At 35.6% G+C, this 19466-nt stretch overlaps 1 protein-coding gene across 1 annotated transcript in view; it reads right to left on the bottom strand.

Annotated features, from left to right (window-relative positions):
* LOC134536306 (nephrin-like) overlaps positions 1–19466 on the bottom strand; it is a 414417-nt gene that overhangs the window by 139405 nt on the left and 255546 nt on the right. Inside the window, exon 7 of the mRNA XM_063376058.1 lies at positions 16521–16651. Within this exon, the coding sequence (XP_063232128.1) occupies positions 16521–16651 (131 nt within the window). The remainder of the gene's footprint in view (positions 1–16520; positions 16652–19466) is intronic.

Here is a 19466-nt window from a genome sequence, read left to right on the forward strand (position 1 = left end):
AGTGTATTACATATGTACTCAATGGCGTCGAGGTAGACCAGACGAGAGATGTAGGCATAACATCTGCTATGAAAAATTACCTTTCGCTCACGCCAAATGAACTGTCTGCTGCAAAGATGGCTGGTTGGGCTCTCGAGGATGAATATAAGCTTCCGGTTTATGCCGAAGGGAAGTTCGAAGTTTGTGTTCCTCTGTCCATGCTTCTCGGATTCGCCGAGGACTTCAAGCATATAATCATTAATTCGAAACAAGAGCTCGTACTGCTTCTAGCCAACACGCACATTAATGCAATTGTCGCCGCTGCAGAAAACCCTCTAGATGTCTCGCTAACACTACAGTCTATCGAGTGGATGCTGCCCCACATCCAAGTGAGCACCGTTGAACGAGTCAAGATGTTGAAGAACATAGAAAATGGCAAGAACTTCGATGTGCCATTCCGATCCTGGAGCCTGGAAACTTATACCGGCTTGCCTCATAGTCAGCGTATCAATTGGATAGTAAAGTCCAGCTTCGCTACGGAAAAACCAAGATACATCATCATCGGTCTTCAGACCGGAAGACAGCTCAATGCAGGAGTAATTCGTTCCGTATTCGATAACTGTCAAATACGTAATGTAAAAATATTTTTAAACAGCGAAAGTTATCCGTACGTTGACATGAACATGGATTTTGAAAGTGGAAGATTTCTTCTAGCATATCAAATGTATGCCAAGTTTCAGCAAGCTTACTACAGGCGCATACAGTCACCGATACTGAGTCCCGACAGTTTCAAGAACAAGGCACCGTTAATGGTGTTTGACGTTTCCAAACAGGATGATCGTATAAATTCAAACATCATCGACTGTAGGATCGAGATAACGACTAGCGGAAATATTCCGCCAAACACCTATGCTTTTTGTCTGATACTTCACGATCGGCTTGCATCGTACAATTGTCGAGAAAAACTTGTGAAAATTCTGACATAAATACCGTTTCGTTTTCTATGATAATTTAGTTACGACCGAGCATTGCTAGCGACAAGATGTACTGCAACCTGCAAGGTTTCCAGAGCCAAAATGGGCTCGTGCTCAAGGAAATTTCCGTCACCTCCGGAGACAAGACTCAAACCCGCAGCTTCCGACCCCCGTATCCGTGGAAACTACTAGACGAAAAAAGCAAACGGTCGAACGAATGGTTATGTAAATATTATCACGGACTGGAGTGGGACGAAGGAAAAATTCCGTACCACCAAGTGAAAAACACACTTCAAGACTTACTACTGCAAAACGAAATAATCTACGTCTCTAGCATTAAAATTACGGATTTCAAAGATGGCGACCATAACGGTAATTGCAACGGTGACCTCATAATCCATGATGGTGCTTCTGTCTCGAACAGGTGGTGCTATTATTACTTTAAATTAAAAAAAAATTACAAGTCCAAATATGCATGTTATTTTATATATATACCTTATTTAATTTTCAATCTGGTAAATGTCTCGATGGCCGAGCGGTTAAAGGCGTATGTTTTCCAACCTAGAGATCAGAGCTGCGATGGTTCGAATCACAGCGTTTCCAATATATTTTTCATAAAAAATTAAATTTAAAATGTCGATACGGTTCATAATAGCTATGGTAGGTAATGGAACATCGACCTTATGTGATGAGACAGGGCGACGCTGGCGCTCTCTAGGAACAAACGACAGAAACAAAGTCGATGGTATCCAAGATGGCGGCCTGCGGCGGAACAGAAAAAAACATGAGCACCGCTGGCGCTATCTAGGAACATACAGCAGAAACAAAGTCGACGATATCCAAGATGGCGGCCTCTAGTGGAACAGAAAAAAGTCAATATGGCGACGGAGACGAAATTTCCATCATAATGAGTGGGGCGCTCGATTTAAAGATGTTGGATCCAAGATGGCTGCCATGATCTACTTGTCCCGTTATGTTGTGTCCCGTTATGTTGTGTCCCGTTATGTTGTATTCCGTTACTCTGTGTCCCGTTACGCTGTGTCCCATTATGTTGTGTCCCGTTACGTTGTGTCCAGTTACGCTGTGTCCCGTTACGTTATGTCCCGTTACGCTGTGTCCCGTTACGCTTATCCAAGATGGACGCCGTGACGTCACAATCCAAGATGTGGATCGGCTCTCGGCTCCACATCCTGCATCCTGATCTCGGACATACTATTATATACTACTTACATATATATATATTTATATATATATCGCTTGAATTTTATCGATGCAGTTAAAAACAACCCTGAAATTTTTTGATATTTTCAATATTGGTCCATTGTAATATACAAAATTTTACCCACGCTTTAATTATTATAAAAAAAATTATATAGGCCTAATGGCCTTTCGGAAGTATTGCTTGAATTTTATCGATACCGATAAAAAAAGTCTGAATTTTTCGATATTTTCGATAAATCGGACCGTTGTAATGTACAAACTTTTTCCCACCCTTCACTTATTTTAAAATTAGTGTTAAAGTATAGGTTGCATTGAGTTCTTGACCTAATACAAGTTTAGCTCTTTGTAGCAAATTGGAATACAACACATTTGTTATTGTTTACATTTTTTATTTAATTTTTTATTAATTTACTTGTTCCTCTCCCTTTAAATAAGAATACAACTTCAACCTGAGAAAGACTGGTTTTTATTATGTTTTCAATAATATGTAATTTTTTTAATATTTTTCATAAAAAATAGCCTATCCCAGAAGAATCTTTTCGTTTGAAATCGGCCCGATAGATTTTGCGCAGCCATTGTCGCCCGGCCCTCGCTTTTAATAAAACCAAATATTGAAGTAGCTTGGCTTCTCGGCTGTAGCCGTGTCCATGGCGAATAATGCACCGACGTTTTTTCGGTCAACATTGCAGTCGCCATCATCAGGGAGCAGTAGGTAACTGCCCCAACCCCTGATGATGGGGTTGGGGCAGTTACCTACTGCTCCCTGATGATGGGGACTGCAATGTCGACCGAAACGTCGGTGAATAATCCGCCAAGGTCACGGCGGCTACAACAGAGAAGCCAAGCTACTTCAGAAAAAGGGCGCGAAAGCCTGCGAACATCGAAACCAAATATTATTTGATCTCCTCAAAGACCATCATCATCCATGATTTTCATTACATTGTGTAACAACACCACGACACGACATGTTAAACTAGACCTTTAGTACGATGTCATGACAAGAAATGACGTCTGACGAGCTGCAGAAAGAAACACGTGCGCGCGCTTAGCACGACCCTCGCCGTCCGGAGGAGGTCAATGACCCTCCTGCTGACGTCACGCGCCCCCATCCCTCCGCTCCAGAAAGCAGTCCAGCGGACGAATTGTGAACACAAGTTTCGCTCGACACAAGACACGGTAAACATAGAAGGAGGTGGAGATTCCCGCAGGAAAAAAAAAAAAAACAAATACTGCGTGTTTACGAACACGACATTTTTCGTTAAACTCCGTCCATTGATGACGTTCTGACGGTACGTACCATAATCTTTCAGTGAGAACACACATTTCGGACGGTATTTGTCGCATCGGTGCTACGTTATATATCTACGTGTGTTTCAGCTGTGGTGTGAAACGAATTATATGTTAGCGATGTAATTAGGCTGTAATCAATATGAAATTATGTGGAATTTTAATGGGACAATTTTCTTTTTATCATACTCTAGGGCAGCAGTACCCCAAAGGTGTTCCGCCGAACCCTGGGGTTCCGTGGCGGGGTCACAGGGGTTCCGTGAATCAGGACGAATGCCATATAAAGCAGGCACAATTATCGTCAAGAAACATTCTTTGAAGGGGTTGGGGTTCCACCAAAAGAAAAGTCGATCATAGGGTTCCCTGACCGAAAAAATAAATATTGGGAACCGCTGCTCTAGGGTCCAGAAATCTTGCGAGCTTCAAGCGTCTAAGTGAGGGGGGAAAGGAGGATAAGGGAGTGTAATGCAGTGGAGGATTCCGTCATTCCGTCTCTCTTCCTGCGATACAAATTGTGTGAAGTATATTTGCAGGTGGTGTGCGACGAGTAATGGGACCAGATGTAAAGCGTAGGAAAAGTAATAAAGTGATTCACAGCAAAGAGAGAGAAATAATTAGTGAAGTAATATCAATCTGTGTTCAAAAAGCTCGTGGGAAATGCCTTCCGAATCCTATTCACAAAGCAACGGAACGTGCTGCAAATAATACAGATGTCAACAAAGCGACTGTGATGCGCATGTGGACGCACCACAACGCCGAAATACCACAACGCCGAACGTACAATAACGCTGAAAACCATAACGCCGAATGCTAAATTGACTACAACGCCGAAAACTAGAAAACTGCTGTGTACTAAAACGCCGAATTACCTCAACGCCGAAAAATGTCATTGCAGGACTGCCACAAAGGTTAGGTTAGGTAAGGTTAGGTTAGGTTAGGTTAGGTTAGGTTAGGTTTGGCTAGCCTAGGTTAGTTTAGGTACACAAATTAATTCAGTTGTTTTTCATTTTGCTCCTGTGGCCCCCATTCTCCCCGCAGCAACATTTTTCGGCGTTACTGTATTTCGGCGTTGTGGTACACAGCAGTTCTCTAGCTGTCGGCGTTGCGGTCAATTTGGCATTCGGCGTTATTGTATTCGACGTTATTGTACGTTCGGCGTTGTGGTATTTTGGCGTTGTGGTAACGACCCGATGCGTATTCGGAAGAAACAAACTGCGATGACAAATGAACCGCATACAACACCAGGAAAAAAGAGAGAGAAACCATGCATCTCACACATGTGTAATGTGTATCAGTGATGTGAAAAGAAGTGCATTTATCAAAGGTTGTGTTGAGTGTACAAAATACAACAGACGTGCATACCTAGGTATGCTTATTTATTTTTGATTTTTTAGATTGCTACAGAGTAATTTTTTTTATGTGCTGGCTACGAAAAAAAAAACGCAGTATTGCGATCGACAGCTTCGATAAACGTGTTGTAAGAGACACAATCCAGGAATTCTGTGTGGTTAAAAAAGTTGTTCCCACAGTACACTAACTGATTCCCGTATGAAAGGAAAATATAGTTTGGCATTGGGGCCCTTCCTCGCTCAAGAGATTATTGCGAACTATCGGCTTCGCCTGGAAACAGTGAGAAGATAGGCGGTATTTGTTAATCGAACGAGCGGATATATTGGCGTGGCACTCCAAGTACCTCACACAAACTAGACAGTGTAGGTCTGAAGGTAAGGAAGTGTTTTACCTTGATGAGTTGTGGGTGGATAGTAATCTCACATTCCAGAAATGCTGGAAACGCAAAAACTTACGTAACGGGAGTAACTAAAGGAAATGCAACCAAGAGGCTAATATTGGTTCATATTGGTTCAAGGCGTATATTTCTCCCAGGGGGATTATTGATGTACAAGTCAGGTGTGACAGTCGGAGATAATCACAGGGAAATGAATGCTAATAAGTTTGAAAAATGGCTGTCCGAATGTGTTCTACCAAACTTGCTGCCATATTATGCTGTAGCAATGGACAATGCGCCATAACACTGCAAACAAGGCGATAAGCCTCCTTCGAAATGCATTACAAAAATGAAATTAATATTTGGCTAACACGCAGAAGTGTAGAGTGTGATGAAATAAATTATGACATGTATGTTAATGGAACTAGTAGAAAAACACAAACCAAAGGAGAAAATATTTCGGGTTGGTCAACTTATAAAAATTCTGAATGGTCGTGATCAAGGGGGGAAATCAAAGCCATAAACGGTGTCCGGCGACCAGCGTCCATGAAGACAATATCCAGGCCTGAGAGAGCTGGTGGAAGGTCCACTGAAGGAGGCATCAGGAGGGGAAATATTCTAAGCAGACGCTGCAGTCGAACAGTACGTGCGTATTCAGCTACTGGGGCAACCATTTTAATTTTTTTACATGAACACATCGAAAAGCTTCCTATCCGAAGAAGGAAATGTATTTCTGTTGAAGGAAACTATATAGCAAAATAAGGCATTTTATTTGTATTTTCAAAATCACCAATGACTATGTGAAATAAATGTCCTGTGTATATTTTTGGATGACCCTCGTATATACTGACTCGTACATTCACCAGTTTTCGGAATATACACGCGACGGAAAAGACGGGAAAACTTTTATTTCTTTGTTGCGCGAACTGGTTTGAGTGCTCTGAAACCGATCGCGCACTACTTCGATGCTTAGAATCAATAATAAACAGGCATTGCCGCATTTTACTATCGCCCCAATTATTGCTTTGTACGCACTGTACGCCGCAGGTAATATGAATATTTTAAACAGTTAAAAATATGTATGATGCATGCAGTGTGTTACACCAAAAATTAACTCAGAACTGGAACAATCTCCTGCATGTTCATGTTTATATTTGGCACTTTTTGTTTAAATTATTATTTGTCAACTAAATTCCAACATTATTTTTGTTTTGAAATAGTTATGGTGTGATCTTTAGACATGGCGTCTTAACCAAAATATATTTTATTTCCAAGAAAATTAAGTGAGAAACCGGCCGTGCAATGATTTACGAAATCTAAAGACGGCAACACAACTTGGTTTACCAAAAACGAAATACTATTTCGGCAGTCAATTGTTTGCATTTGCATATCTTTCACGCTGTATTTTAAGTCATTTTTTAAATGTAACCATTTCATGTTAATAATTTGGCAGTTAATGATAAAACACGAAAGTGTGCAGCCAGAAGTGGACATTCCATGTAACATGTTATAGTCATATTTTGACTGAAATATGTGGCCACAATCCCCTCAAAATGCCACCAAGCATGCATGGAAGGAAGCGAGCAACTCTTACGTTTAAACGAAAGGGTCCCTGGGAAATAATTTTATGATCAATGCAAGTATTTGAAAGGTCAAGATCAATGACTAACATGCACTAGCAATTTCTTTCGACGGTCCCTTAGAATAAATGTTCCACAGAGAAGTTATTCGGAAGCGGCTCTATTGTACCGCATGAATGGGTTACAATTTGGCGTCCAGCCGACATGGAGACCATTTGAGAAGGACGAAGAATGAAATGAGGCAAATGGAGCTGCAACGGAACATATCGCGGAGAAAACGTAAGTATTTCAAAAGGGTTAGGAGTGGAGAGACTAACGACAGGCGGCAACGTTCACAATATTTCCTTCTTCCAATGAGTCCGAGTTTGATTCCTTGATCCAAATTTTGAATTGATCCTGGAACGCGTAGGTGTCGGGATAGTGAACCTTTTCACGATCCATTTCTCCACACCCGAATAATTATCTATATTAATAATAATCATAAATATAAATAATTAATGCAAAAAAGCAAAGCGTTAATTTTATCTCCTTTTCCCTCCTAAAAAAATTGTTTGAATAAAAAAAAAACGAAATTTAAATAAATAAAGGTATGTATACTTATGTATGTGCGTTAGAAGTAAATGTTTATTAAGAGTTGGTTATTTGTTTGTAACGGCTTAAATAGAATATGGTACTAAACCTTTTACAAAAATTCTTTCAATGTTAAAATCTTCATGATCCCAGATAAACATGTAGGCCTACCTATTACGTTTTATTAAAAATAAAAAAATAAAAATTAATGGTTCTAAATAAATTAACATTTTTAACTAAGGAAAATAAAAACAACTAAATTCCTCTCCTATTATAATTACGCTAAGAAAACCGTTAAAAAAAACAACAATATAAATTTATGTACCTACGTTTCAAGTGTGTAAGTATGTTTTGCGACGAAAAAACTTAATTGTCAAAAAGCTCTGATTAAAAAAAGTCTATTAACCACGACTAACACGGAAACTCCAGATAGGATAATATCAAAAGGTCATAAATAACGCAAATTTTTGCTAACATCGTACTAAATACTTTAAATAGACAGAAAAAAGTTTTTTTTTTCATTTTAAAGTTGAAAAAAATCTGTGAACTTTATAATGACTTGATAACTATTTTGAAGTGCAAACAGCCAAAAAAATTGTAATGATCAATGGATTTAAATAAAATTATATAATTTACAGAACTGATGTATTTAATTGAAAAAATAAAACTTTCATACATGTAGGTTGTGTTGCTTGGAAAGCCTATGTGTTTATTGCTCGAAGTAAAAAAAAAATATTCTATATATATTCCGAGCGTTCTATTTAAGCTGCAAAAATCGTATAACAAGGAAGACGTGGAAATTTCTCTGTTCATGCATTATTCAATACCTGTGCAGCGGGAGAAAGAAGGAATGGGGCGAGTGATAAATGAATTTCCTCCGTAGTATTTTGTGCGATGCAACGAAAGCAACAAAACGCGTTTATATTTCAATTTTTGTCTCAAAAGTCTTGCGGTCTTAAAAGTGAAGGCCTTTAAATAACACTTTTTTTTTTACTTCGTTCCTGTGATGAAGTTTTTGAGATTTAAAAAAAAAATATTTCACACTGACGATAAACCTTAAGGCATTTAGGAGTCTAAAAATGTTTCATATAAATGCATGCCAAAAAAATAATACTAAATCAGACTCTTCAAATTTTAAAACAGGTTCAGGTTGTAACGGTTTTGAATTTGAAACTTTTAAGCATTACATTTAAGAAATATTTTAGTGGGGGAAATACGAAATAATGTTTTGTTATGGACAGAGCTTTGTAGTGTTTTACAGAGGATTGAAAAACTGATTTTATAAACTATTAATTATATTCCTATTGGGCTGAATTCATTAATGTGGGAAAACAAAGATGGGCCTAAAGTACATCTAAAGTGTGAAAAAAGGAGTCTGAATTCGCCTGACACACTTCAGGTGCAGGTTCATAAGGACAAAATCAGTTGAAAACATAATAACACCTAAGGTCTAACGTGCTTCCCAAGTCTGCTATAAGACTTTGAAGTTGGAGCTCAGAAAAATAGTTTTCATAAATATTTCAGAAAATATTTTAAATAGAACACTAGGCGTCTGCATTATGTTTAAGTGAATGGAGTTATACCATCAGTGAAAATATCGTGGCTGTAGCAAAATTATTTCATTGAAATAACTGGCGGGTAAAGCTTTTATTTTCCATAAATTTTTGTGACATGTTACTACCCTTTATTATTTCAATAAATATATTTGTTTTCTTGCCACAAAATTTGCGGTGCTTGTATAGAACTTCATTCAATTAAACATAATACAGACGCTCAGTGTTTAATCTTGAATAATGAATCTGTTATACATATAATATAATTTACAGATTTGGAAAGCAACATTTTTTTTGTTATGTACATGCTGCTGAAGTTATTGGGTCTAATTCAGACCGATCCTGCAAATATATATAAAGTTATTTATTTTTAAAAAATTATCAAAGCTCATAATTTAATACGAAGCAAATAGCCTTTAGGAATTTTTTGATCCAATTTTAAAGCTTTTCAACAAAAGCCCTTTCGGCATGGATCGGATCAAAATATGTCTGACAAAATATTATTGAAATGTGCTTTATTTATTTTTTCTTAAAAATCATACTTTTAACAATAGTCTTGAGAAACACGTAGACCTATCGCATAAAGGAGTGGTTTCTCAATGACGAAAGTAAAATCACGAGACGGCGCTGCTGCAAGGGTGATTGTATTCCGTACAGTGGGAGATAACGGCGAGATCTAATTTCGAGCGGAGTCCTGGCGCGCTTCATGAATACCGTCTGCCGAGAGGCCCCCCCCCCCCTCTCTTGTATTGTGGGAAGCCCTCTAATCATCCCGGCGACAGCTTTGGCGTCGGCGGGCGCCCGCCGGCGATAGTTTTGAAGTTTGCGGGAACTAGTTATCAGCCGACAACCACTCCACTCCTCCTGCGCGCGGCGCGGAGGTGTCACTTCGTTTGTAAAGAGTGAGTGGGGTTTGAGTGGCTGGCTCTGCCCGCGCTGAGATAACGACATCGTGTTTGACCTTTCGTTAACAGTGCATCTATTACTGTTGCACAGTTTCTCGAAGTGTAACTTCTTTTTGCATGCTTTATATTAGCTTCACCTGTATGTTTGTTTGTCTGTCCGTCTGCAACTCTTTCGACTAAGAGTGAGTGACTCATCACTGTAAAATGTCCCACCAATTTAATTACGTTCGTTAGCCGAGCGGTCTATGGCGCGCGACTTCTGTGACGTCAGCTTTCGGGTTCAGCGATCGTGGGTTCTATTCCCGGCCACGCCGAAAAAAAAAAAGTTTTTTTTTTTTTTTTCGGTAAATTCTAAGAGACTTTACCATTTCTTTGTGACGTTGCAACTCCAAATAGTTATCTCAGATGGTAATAGGTAGCTTTGAATATATATACTGTATAGAAGTCGCGAGTGGATAGGATTTACTCTACGTTTTTCAGAAGCGTATAATGAGCAGCTTGGGAACTTCACCGCTGCAGTGCGCTGCCGTAACGCCCTGTATCGTCTTAGTTGTTATTTATACGTTAGAGCGCAGCACTGTCGCCCGCTGTCATTCCCCGCACCCCTCATCAATCATTCACTGCAGCTCAACGTCGTTCAACAGGAGGGGGAAGGGGTGTCTGAAGAGTTGGACACTTGTCCGCTAGGGACCACCACAAGTCGATGCCCTAGAGATGGTGGCGATTGCGGCGGTGAATTAACCAACTACCTCAAAACCGTATTAGAATTTTTAACCTGGGCTGGCGACTTCTATACAGTATATATATTCAAAGTAGGTAGTGTCGGTAACTCATTTCCCTATGATAATTATACATTAATATATTTTAAAAAACAAAAAAAAAACATGCTTTTAAAGAATATAAAACTAAAAAGTTAAAAATAAATATAGTTGAAAAAATTAAAGAAACATGCTTTTAAAGATTATCAAACTAAAAAGTAAAAAATAATTTTAAAATTTAATTTATGACAATAGTATATAAGCAATACTAGTATAAATGAGAAAAAAGCATGGGGCGCTTAATATACGAAAAATACGGCACAAAGCGCCTCAAGCTTTTTTCTCATTTATACTAGTATTGCTTATATACTATTGTCATAAATTAAATTTTAAAATTATTTTTTACTTTTTAGTTTGATAATCTTTCAAAGCATGTTTCTTTAGTTTTTTAAACTATATTTATTCACCCGGTAGATTGATGTCAGAATCACAAGGTAACGGAAGAGAGTACGTAACGGAGTTAAACGAGTGTAAACGTATGTAACGAATCTTTTTAGATGGAGCAGTGTTAAACCAAAAAAAAAAAAAAAAAGAAAATTGGTTGTCTGTAAAGTCAGCTTACGGACTATAGTTTAACGTGACAACGTCATATCAAAACGTTGATGAAATGAATGCATACTTTATGAATAAAATTGAATAATTTTTATTTTAATAATAAAATAATAAATACTTGAAATTATACTAGTAATCATATTTTTAAAATGCAAGAATAATTAACCTTTATTGCCGAATTTTTTTTTGTTATAAGCAATGAAAACCACATTAACTTTTCACTTCACATTATAAACAGTCGAGTGGAAGAGAGATAGATGCGGCGCAAGCTTACAATGAGCGTAACGGGACACAGCGTAACGGAACAATGTATGTGCGTAACGGGACACAACGTAACGGAACAATGTGCGTAACGGGACACCTTTTCGTGCGTGCAGCCGGCGTTCATCGATTTATTAGACGTTGTCACGTCAAAAAAAAAATGAAACATCTTTACAGTCAGATACAGGTGTCAAATGCAGCGCATGTTATTAGGCATACTTTCATGTATTTTTTAATACGTTTGTATACTTTTACATACTTTGCATGCTTTCGCAACTCGTAATTCGCAACTCTAATTTGTCAACTCTGAGGTTGAACCCATTGTCACCACTATAATTGTGACGATTTGTATTTTAACATTTTGAAACAGTTATGCGTAGCCCAGACACATTAATTCATCCTTAGATTTCGTTGAATACATGGCCAGACACTTACAAATAAAGGATTATTTTCAAGTAATGTACACGCGTGTTTCAAATATTAAAGTTGCCTAAAAATGTTCTATCTCTCTTATCTGTGAAGTTTCATTTCTTAAGCGTGTGGCGGCCAGGTACCCATTTTTTCCCCATTGTCTACTTATCTTGTACATTCTTGTGTCTGAATAAATTTTGTTTGTGGTTTTCGCAACAGCATGCTAATAAATTATGGTTGAAGAAGTATGAAATCGGTCATAGTAACGAAATAGTTTGAATGAAAAGAATGTAAGCGTATTAAACATTCACACTATTTCAAACATGTTGATGATGTTCAACAGTCCACATGCACGTAATAACAAGAATTACTTATATATTAGTACTGTATGTTTACAATAAAAATAACAATAAAAGTCAAACAGTTACTCCAAAACAAACCGTAAATTATTGCATGTTTGCCAATACACAGATAGTAAAAAAATCCAGCATTAAACACACACATTTTTATTTGTGATCATTTCTGTTTTGGTGCATCATTCATTCTTGCTGCTTGTTGTTCAAAATGGTTATTGTTATTTTTCTACGGGAAAGCTATAAATATACGTCCTTGAGTGCATTGAAATCAGGCAAACGTTCAGAATTTTCGTGTTAAATTCATTTAATTTGAGATTTTTCAGTTAAAAAAATTTTTTTCCCCATAACAACAGGTAGGTGTTAATGTCCTACATAGCAGTATATATGTATGCTAATGGAATTATATAATTAATTAAACGCATTATTTATTTTTATATATTATATATATTTATGCTTGTGACATATTTAAAAATTCGTTAAAATTTGGAATAAAAAATATGTCATTATTTTATACATAATATATAAATAATATGTTAGTGCTACTAAAATTTTCAATAAATTCTACTACATGAAACATATTAAGGTTGTCATTTAAAGTTACATGCTGACATAAATATTGCATATTAGTTTAGAGTACTTCGCGTCTATATAATACCACAAAATAGCAATGCATCACAAAGATATGCACTTTTATTTATCACCTATTAACACAAAAATTCGTCTAACAATAGTATTTTAATAAAAAAAAATGTCAGCGAGTCTTTCAGTACTCGCCAGTGATGTGTAACTACGGTAACGAGAAAACTCGTGTGTTACATGAATCTACACTTAGGCCCTACAATAAAAAAATTAGTCAGGAGCTTTTATGTAGAATTCTTTAAAATAATGGTGAGTGTGTTAAATAAACTTTGTTTCCAAATAAATTTCTGGAAGTGAATCACACGCAGTTTCTGCATCCGAAGCTAGAATTCACTGAAATAAGCAGCTATGTCTAACACTGAAACATTTGATTGGCAAACCGATGTTTTAAACAACATAGGCTAAATATTTAAATGGCTCTGATAAGCGCGAAAACGTCTTGAACAAATTACGAAACCTCGTCTTTGGACCTGATTACCTGATTTTCCACAAATGATTTTATTAAAATAATGCTTGAATAGTTAAAAATTTACTAAGCAGTTAAAACTTTAATATTGACTTTTTGTTTTGTGGTTTTTGGTTGGCGCCATCAGATGCCACAGATGGCAGAAACGTGGTTGTTACACATTTTCCTTCCTTGACTTCCATCGCATTAGCGAAATTACTGTCACCAAATGCCGTCTACCGAAAGCTATGATACATATACATCAAATTTATATTATTTTAAAACAATAATACAAAACAAAAAAATTTATAATAGTTTTCTGGCAAAGTCTCAACATTAACGCATCGTGCATAACTATTGTTTCGCAAGACCGATATTATTTTGTCAAGTTACTAGTAATTTATTACTATTCACGTCACGTTGAAAGTAAAGTTGATGTACGTGGAGTCATAAAATGGTTTAATCATTTTAAGAAAGCGATTTAAAAAATAAGTAATGTTCTACTGAAAGGAAACATCGTACAATTTACTTAGAGTTCTTCTGCAAAATCAAAGTTCAATTTGGCTCAGTTATATTTGTTACACTGTTCCTTCAAAGTGCAGGTTCAAAGTTTAATCGCTGCGTCACATTATTTGGTCGTAAAGTTAATGCAATAAGAAAATTTTCAGTTACATGATTTTATAAAACAGTTTACCTGAAAAATGTTTTACCATTATTTTTATCACTGTGCCTAAACGAACACACAGATACAGTTCAAACAGTTGAGATTTGATTAACATTTATATTTTTCTACAGCAATTTAACGTATGATAAAGTTTAGTTACTCTATGGACCTAAAGACTATATGCCTCTATATCAGCCATTTTAACTCATTAATCAGATCCCTCAAACGAGCAATTGACTTTCTCACGTTTTTAATAATGGACACTTTACAAGAGACAGAAACATTCCTATGTATTTTAAATTTAAAAACACCATTTTCCTGATATTTTGTTTACGGTTTGTGTGTCTGCTGCTTTTAGCGACGTGACGCCACCGCAGCAGGGCACCAATTAACACGCTGATTTCAAATCTTGAACGTTTAAACGTTTTAAATCTGAAACGTCTTCTATATCTAGCCGCCATACCTATTAGATGTGACTGAAGATTCAGCATAATATTAACAGTGGTGTTAGCTATGATTTTTAAGCATCCATCAATTTGTTGATGCATTGGGAAATGTGTTAAGTCTATTAAGCTTAGAACAAATAAGGCAGTCTACTTCACGGAACTGTTATTAGGTTTGAAATCTAATAAAAAAACTGCCCGCAGTAAGTCCCTATTGTTGCCCTACACTATCCAGTATAGGGCATATACCAAAGTGACGGCAAGGGCGTAAGTCAAAAGCTACTTGAGAAACATAAATAAACTGAACCTATTCTAATATCTTACAGTTTTAGCTACGTAAAACCGTTATTTGTTGTAAACTGTGTTAGATATTTTTAATATTTACTAAACATAAGTAAAGGGTAGTACCTATACTCGCACCTCAAAGGTCTTGACGGTCAAGACATTATGCTTTACGATGAACTAACTAGCCGGACTAACAAAAAAAACAAACATTAAAGTTAAAGCATTTATGCGTATAAATATATGGTGCAGTAATAAAACACAGAGTTTTGCACCAAAATATTTTGGTTCTAAAATAATGTTAAAAACGGTTGCATTTGAACGTGCCCAACGTAAAATCCATATAGTAAGCAAGATTGATGTTTTGTAGTCTAGACACTGTATTAATGACATACAGTAATGCTTCAAGGAGATATTTCTTTTTGTGTTAGTGTAATGTTTGTTTTGAGTTATGCAAAGTGCATAACTATTTGCCCAACAGCTTGCAAATAATCTATAAAAATCTTTATTATTTATCTCAAAATATTTTTATATCTATTTTGGAAATATCAGTAACATAAAGTCATTTATCACTAATTATAATTGAACGGTAACATATATTACAGCTAATGATTAAAAATTTTAAATATTATAACTATCTCAGTTTATTTTATCTTTGGCCATAGATTTAAAAGACTGTGCTTAACTACTATCACATGTAATACTAATATGCATGTTTTATATTTGCAGTCTAAGAAATTATGCTACCATTTAAATGTATCAGAATATTACTGTTTTTAAACCTGAATTATCAAGTTTGAGGAATACGTGTAAATTTGGAAACAAATACTGTAAACTTTTTAAAGTTAAATATTGAATTGTCATTTCAAAATTGTTAACATCGAGCATTGGTATAACCCACTGTACCTGTATGCTCCTGGTGGGCGTGATGTTTGAATAGAGGAAGGCTAGATGTTACCAAAATGTATATTTTTCAGATTTGAAGTAATAATATATATCGTGGGCGTTCAAGGAAAACCATTTAAGTCCATATAATGAAATTATGAGAAAAATTGATTTTTATATTCATTTGGGTTTGTAAAATATTGTAAAATATATACGGTACTGAAACATGTTTAATCTAACATAATAATATACTTGTCATGAAACACGTTAAACTGGACTTTGTCATATGAATATCTCTTTTTTTATCTAACTGGACAAAGTGGGTTTTTCTTGTACGTCCATGATATGTTCATGTACAACACACATACGTGACCTCACAATATTTTTATCTGCACACACGTATGTGCATTGTCATAGGTGTTCCAGCACATATTTAACATCCAGTCATAGCATTTTTGTAGCAGTATCTACTAATACACAAGTAGTTTATGTGCACTCAAGCGCAGTGAGGAGAAGCAGCAAATAAACACAGTGAGTGAGCGAAGAGCGCTACATCACATTAAATAAAAAAAATTACAGTGCAAAATGTAGGCAATATTTTCTGTAGTGTATGTTCTAGAAATGTCATATTTGGATAGTAGTGAAGTTTATATGGTCAGTTAATAACGTAAACATGATATTAAAGTTGTTTATCTCACTTACATATTGTAAATAATCAATCTCATATGACATTAAATATTAACCTTAAATATTATGCTATACTTGGAATGAAATTGATTGTGGCTCAAATATTTTAATAATGACACCGAAGTCATTTGATTGCTTAAAGTAACGTCCCTCACAACAATATTGTACTCCTATCTCGATTTTTATAAATAGTTACCTAATTAACAGCAGCAAATTTTATGTATAAAGTTTAAAATTTTTTACATGCATTTAGAATGGCATAATTGTATTCCATGTACTTACATTATGCATCCAGCTTAACTTCCTCCAGGGTGGATTGGCTTTCACGTGACACTCAAAGTAGACGTCATCGCCTTCCTTAATGTCATTGGGGTTGAGCGTGTCGCCTAGGCGGAGTGACACTATAGGTGGGTCTGCAATGCAAATAAAACATTTGCAAATTATAAGGGGTGCTCCACTGATCAACATTAATATCACAACACTAAAAAAAAAAATATTTCAAACTTGTATTGGCCTCAAAGGTAAAATGAAATTGTGTTTGATTTTATTTCTGTTCACTGGTATGTGTACTTTGAAAAAGGAACATTAGAAATATATTTTAACGGAAGGTAACTAATATTACTGGAAAAAAATTATATACTGGAATATTTAGAACTGTTTTTGAAGAAATAAAAAAAAATAAAAGTGTTATTTATGGGCAGAAAGAGATAATAATTCATCCTATTTTAAATTATTTAAACACAAATTAAATAAAAGAGTATTTCTTTAAAATTACTTCATTACTTATTTCGCAAAATATAAATACTATAGTATCAATAACTAGCGATCTGCCCCTACATAAAACGGATGCGATCCATCAGTGGGGCGTCATTTAGATTAAAAAAAGTAATCTTTATAAGTAAGTGCCCGGTGGTTAAAGAAGTTATGTTTATACTACCACGTACTAACAATAACTAAAGAATATCTTTGGGAAAAAAAATTGAGAGCTTTACCTTACGAGAATTCACGCATTTGGTTACAGATTTGGTTAAGACGTCACATGCAAATTGGGTACCTCTAACCCTCCATGTGAAAAAAAAACTCGACGCTAAAATCTTCTATTGCAAACATTAAATGTTTGAACATACGCTTTTTTCTGTCACCGAAAAAGGTCAGCTGTACGGGGAATTGAAGTCGTTTGAATTGCTAAGCAGCTGTATGTCATAGCTGGACATCAATCTGATAAAATTAATGTCGTATTGCGCAGCCATGAAGAAAACTGGAAAAAAAATCAGAGTTGTGCAGATCAAGTTCTTGTAATTTTTTAGTACATTAAATTAATTTGACTTGTCAGTCACGTTTAGGGCAGCATGAACCACGCGAGCATCCTAAAAGAATCTTCTTTGCGACTTGATTACAAAACATCTCGCACTTATTGTTAGCAGTTAGGTTTTCATTGAAAACAGAGTGGTCAGGTAAGTTTTACTACAAATATTGCACTATTATTGAAGTGAGAAATTGTAAGGATAGCGCTGGTGGGGAAAGTCTTCAAAAATTACATAAACCTTCACTGTATCAAATTTGTTGGTTTACTGTGATAATATTCCAACGAATATTTTGCCTTAAGAATAACAACGGCACACTAAACGAGCAGGATTTATAATTGGTAACGTTCCTAGCAAAGTCATATATCATACGAAGTCACAGAATCAAATAAGAAATTAACACTAAAATATCACGTAAGAGAATGAAAAAAAATATTTTAAGAGTATCAGGTACATCACCCATTAAGTGGCCCACCTTCGTGCATCAGGGTTGCGTTTTTTTAACTCAATGAACATACCAATCGAAGATTTTTAATTATGAGTTTCTATGTTAAAACATATTAAAAAACATCGCTTAGAAAATTTGGAAGCAACGATAATTATATTCATGGTTATTTTAAGATGAAATGAGATTCAGTAGATATTTAACAAAATTTTTAAACTATTTTTTTTAAACTGTGAAATAACCAATGGGAAAATATTATTATACGTAAATTAAAAAGTTGGGGTCAACTTATTCACTTTGGCCACCAGCACAGACAAAAAAAAAAGTGTATCGCTGAAATTCATGACTTCTGTTAAAGAGTAATGTTAATAATTTGTCCCGCAAAACGTCGTATCATGTGTGCAAGAAAAAAATACAAATCATTGGGAAATGACGATTTTTAGCTTTTGATACGGACACAAGCGGGCAGTAGCGGATCCAGAGGGGGGGCTAAGGGGCTCAAGCCCCCTCCAAAAGCATCTGGGTCCACTATTGTTTTAGTGTTTGCCTTGATAAAGCCTAGCCTCAGCTGGGTCAAGCCCCTCCCAAACCAAAATCCTGGATCCGCTACTGCAAGCGGGTGAAAGTAGATTTAAAGGAAGGTTCCCAAAATCATTCAATTAAACGCAAACCAATTACAACGCAGCAAGAGAGTATTCATTACCAGCTAACAGGATAACACGAAAGAATACAAAGGAATTACGTTCACAGGTTAAGTGTACGTAAATAAAATGTTTTGTCAAACGTTGTAGAATTTCATGAATCACTGGTGTATTGAACAAGCATTAACTTAATATTCTATTGGTAAGTTTTATATTCATGTTTTTTTTCCATTTAATGAAAATCTTTAAAAGGTCCATACTTGTGAAACATGAGAGATAACCTAGATTGGGAATATGAAACGATTTAAAGAAGGAATCTCCCATATCGTTAGCTACAAGAATCGAATACACCAACACTAGAATGCGAGTCACACACACACGCACTACTACGTAGTGCTAACATTTTTTGTTATGTTAATTGTTTTTTCATCATATAAAGCACGGTTTTAAATTACCTTCCTTAATTCTAAACAAAATGAAGAAACATTTAATTATTTATCTTAAGATAATAACATATTTTGCTGCCAATAATGCTGTTAATAACTATAACGAAAGAATATTTAAAACTTGTTAATTCATCTATGTTTATAAGAAAACATTTGACACAAAGTATGTCACTTATATGACATTCATATCTACATTTTTGTATATTACCACATCTCTTAATTAATTTAATTTTATCACCGTTATGTATGAAAGGCTGATAACAACCGTAATAATAATTAATTAGATGTTAATATGTTCATTTGTAAAAAAATAACATTTGGTAGTAATAAATTCACGCACCAAGTCTCTCGTAGGTTTGTGCCAACTTGTTGGCTTGTAAAGTCACGTTCTC

This window comes from Bacillus rossius, chromosome 10, assembly GCF_032445375.1.
Source record: "Bacillus rossius redtenbacheri isolate Brsri chromosome 10, Brsri_v3, whole genome shotgun sequence".
NCBI lineage: Eukaryota > Metazoa > Arthropoda > Insecta > Phasmatodea > Bacillidae > Bacillus > Bacillus rossius.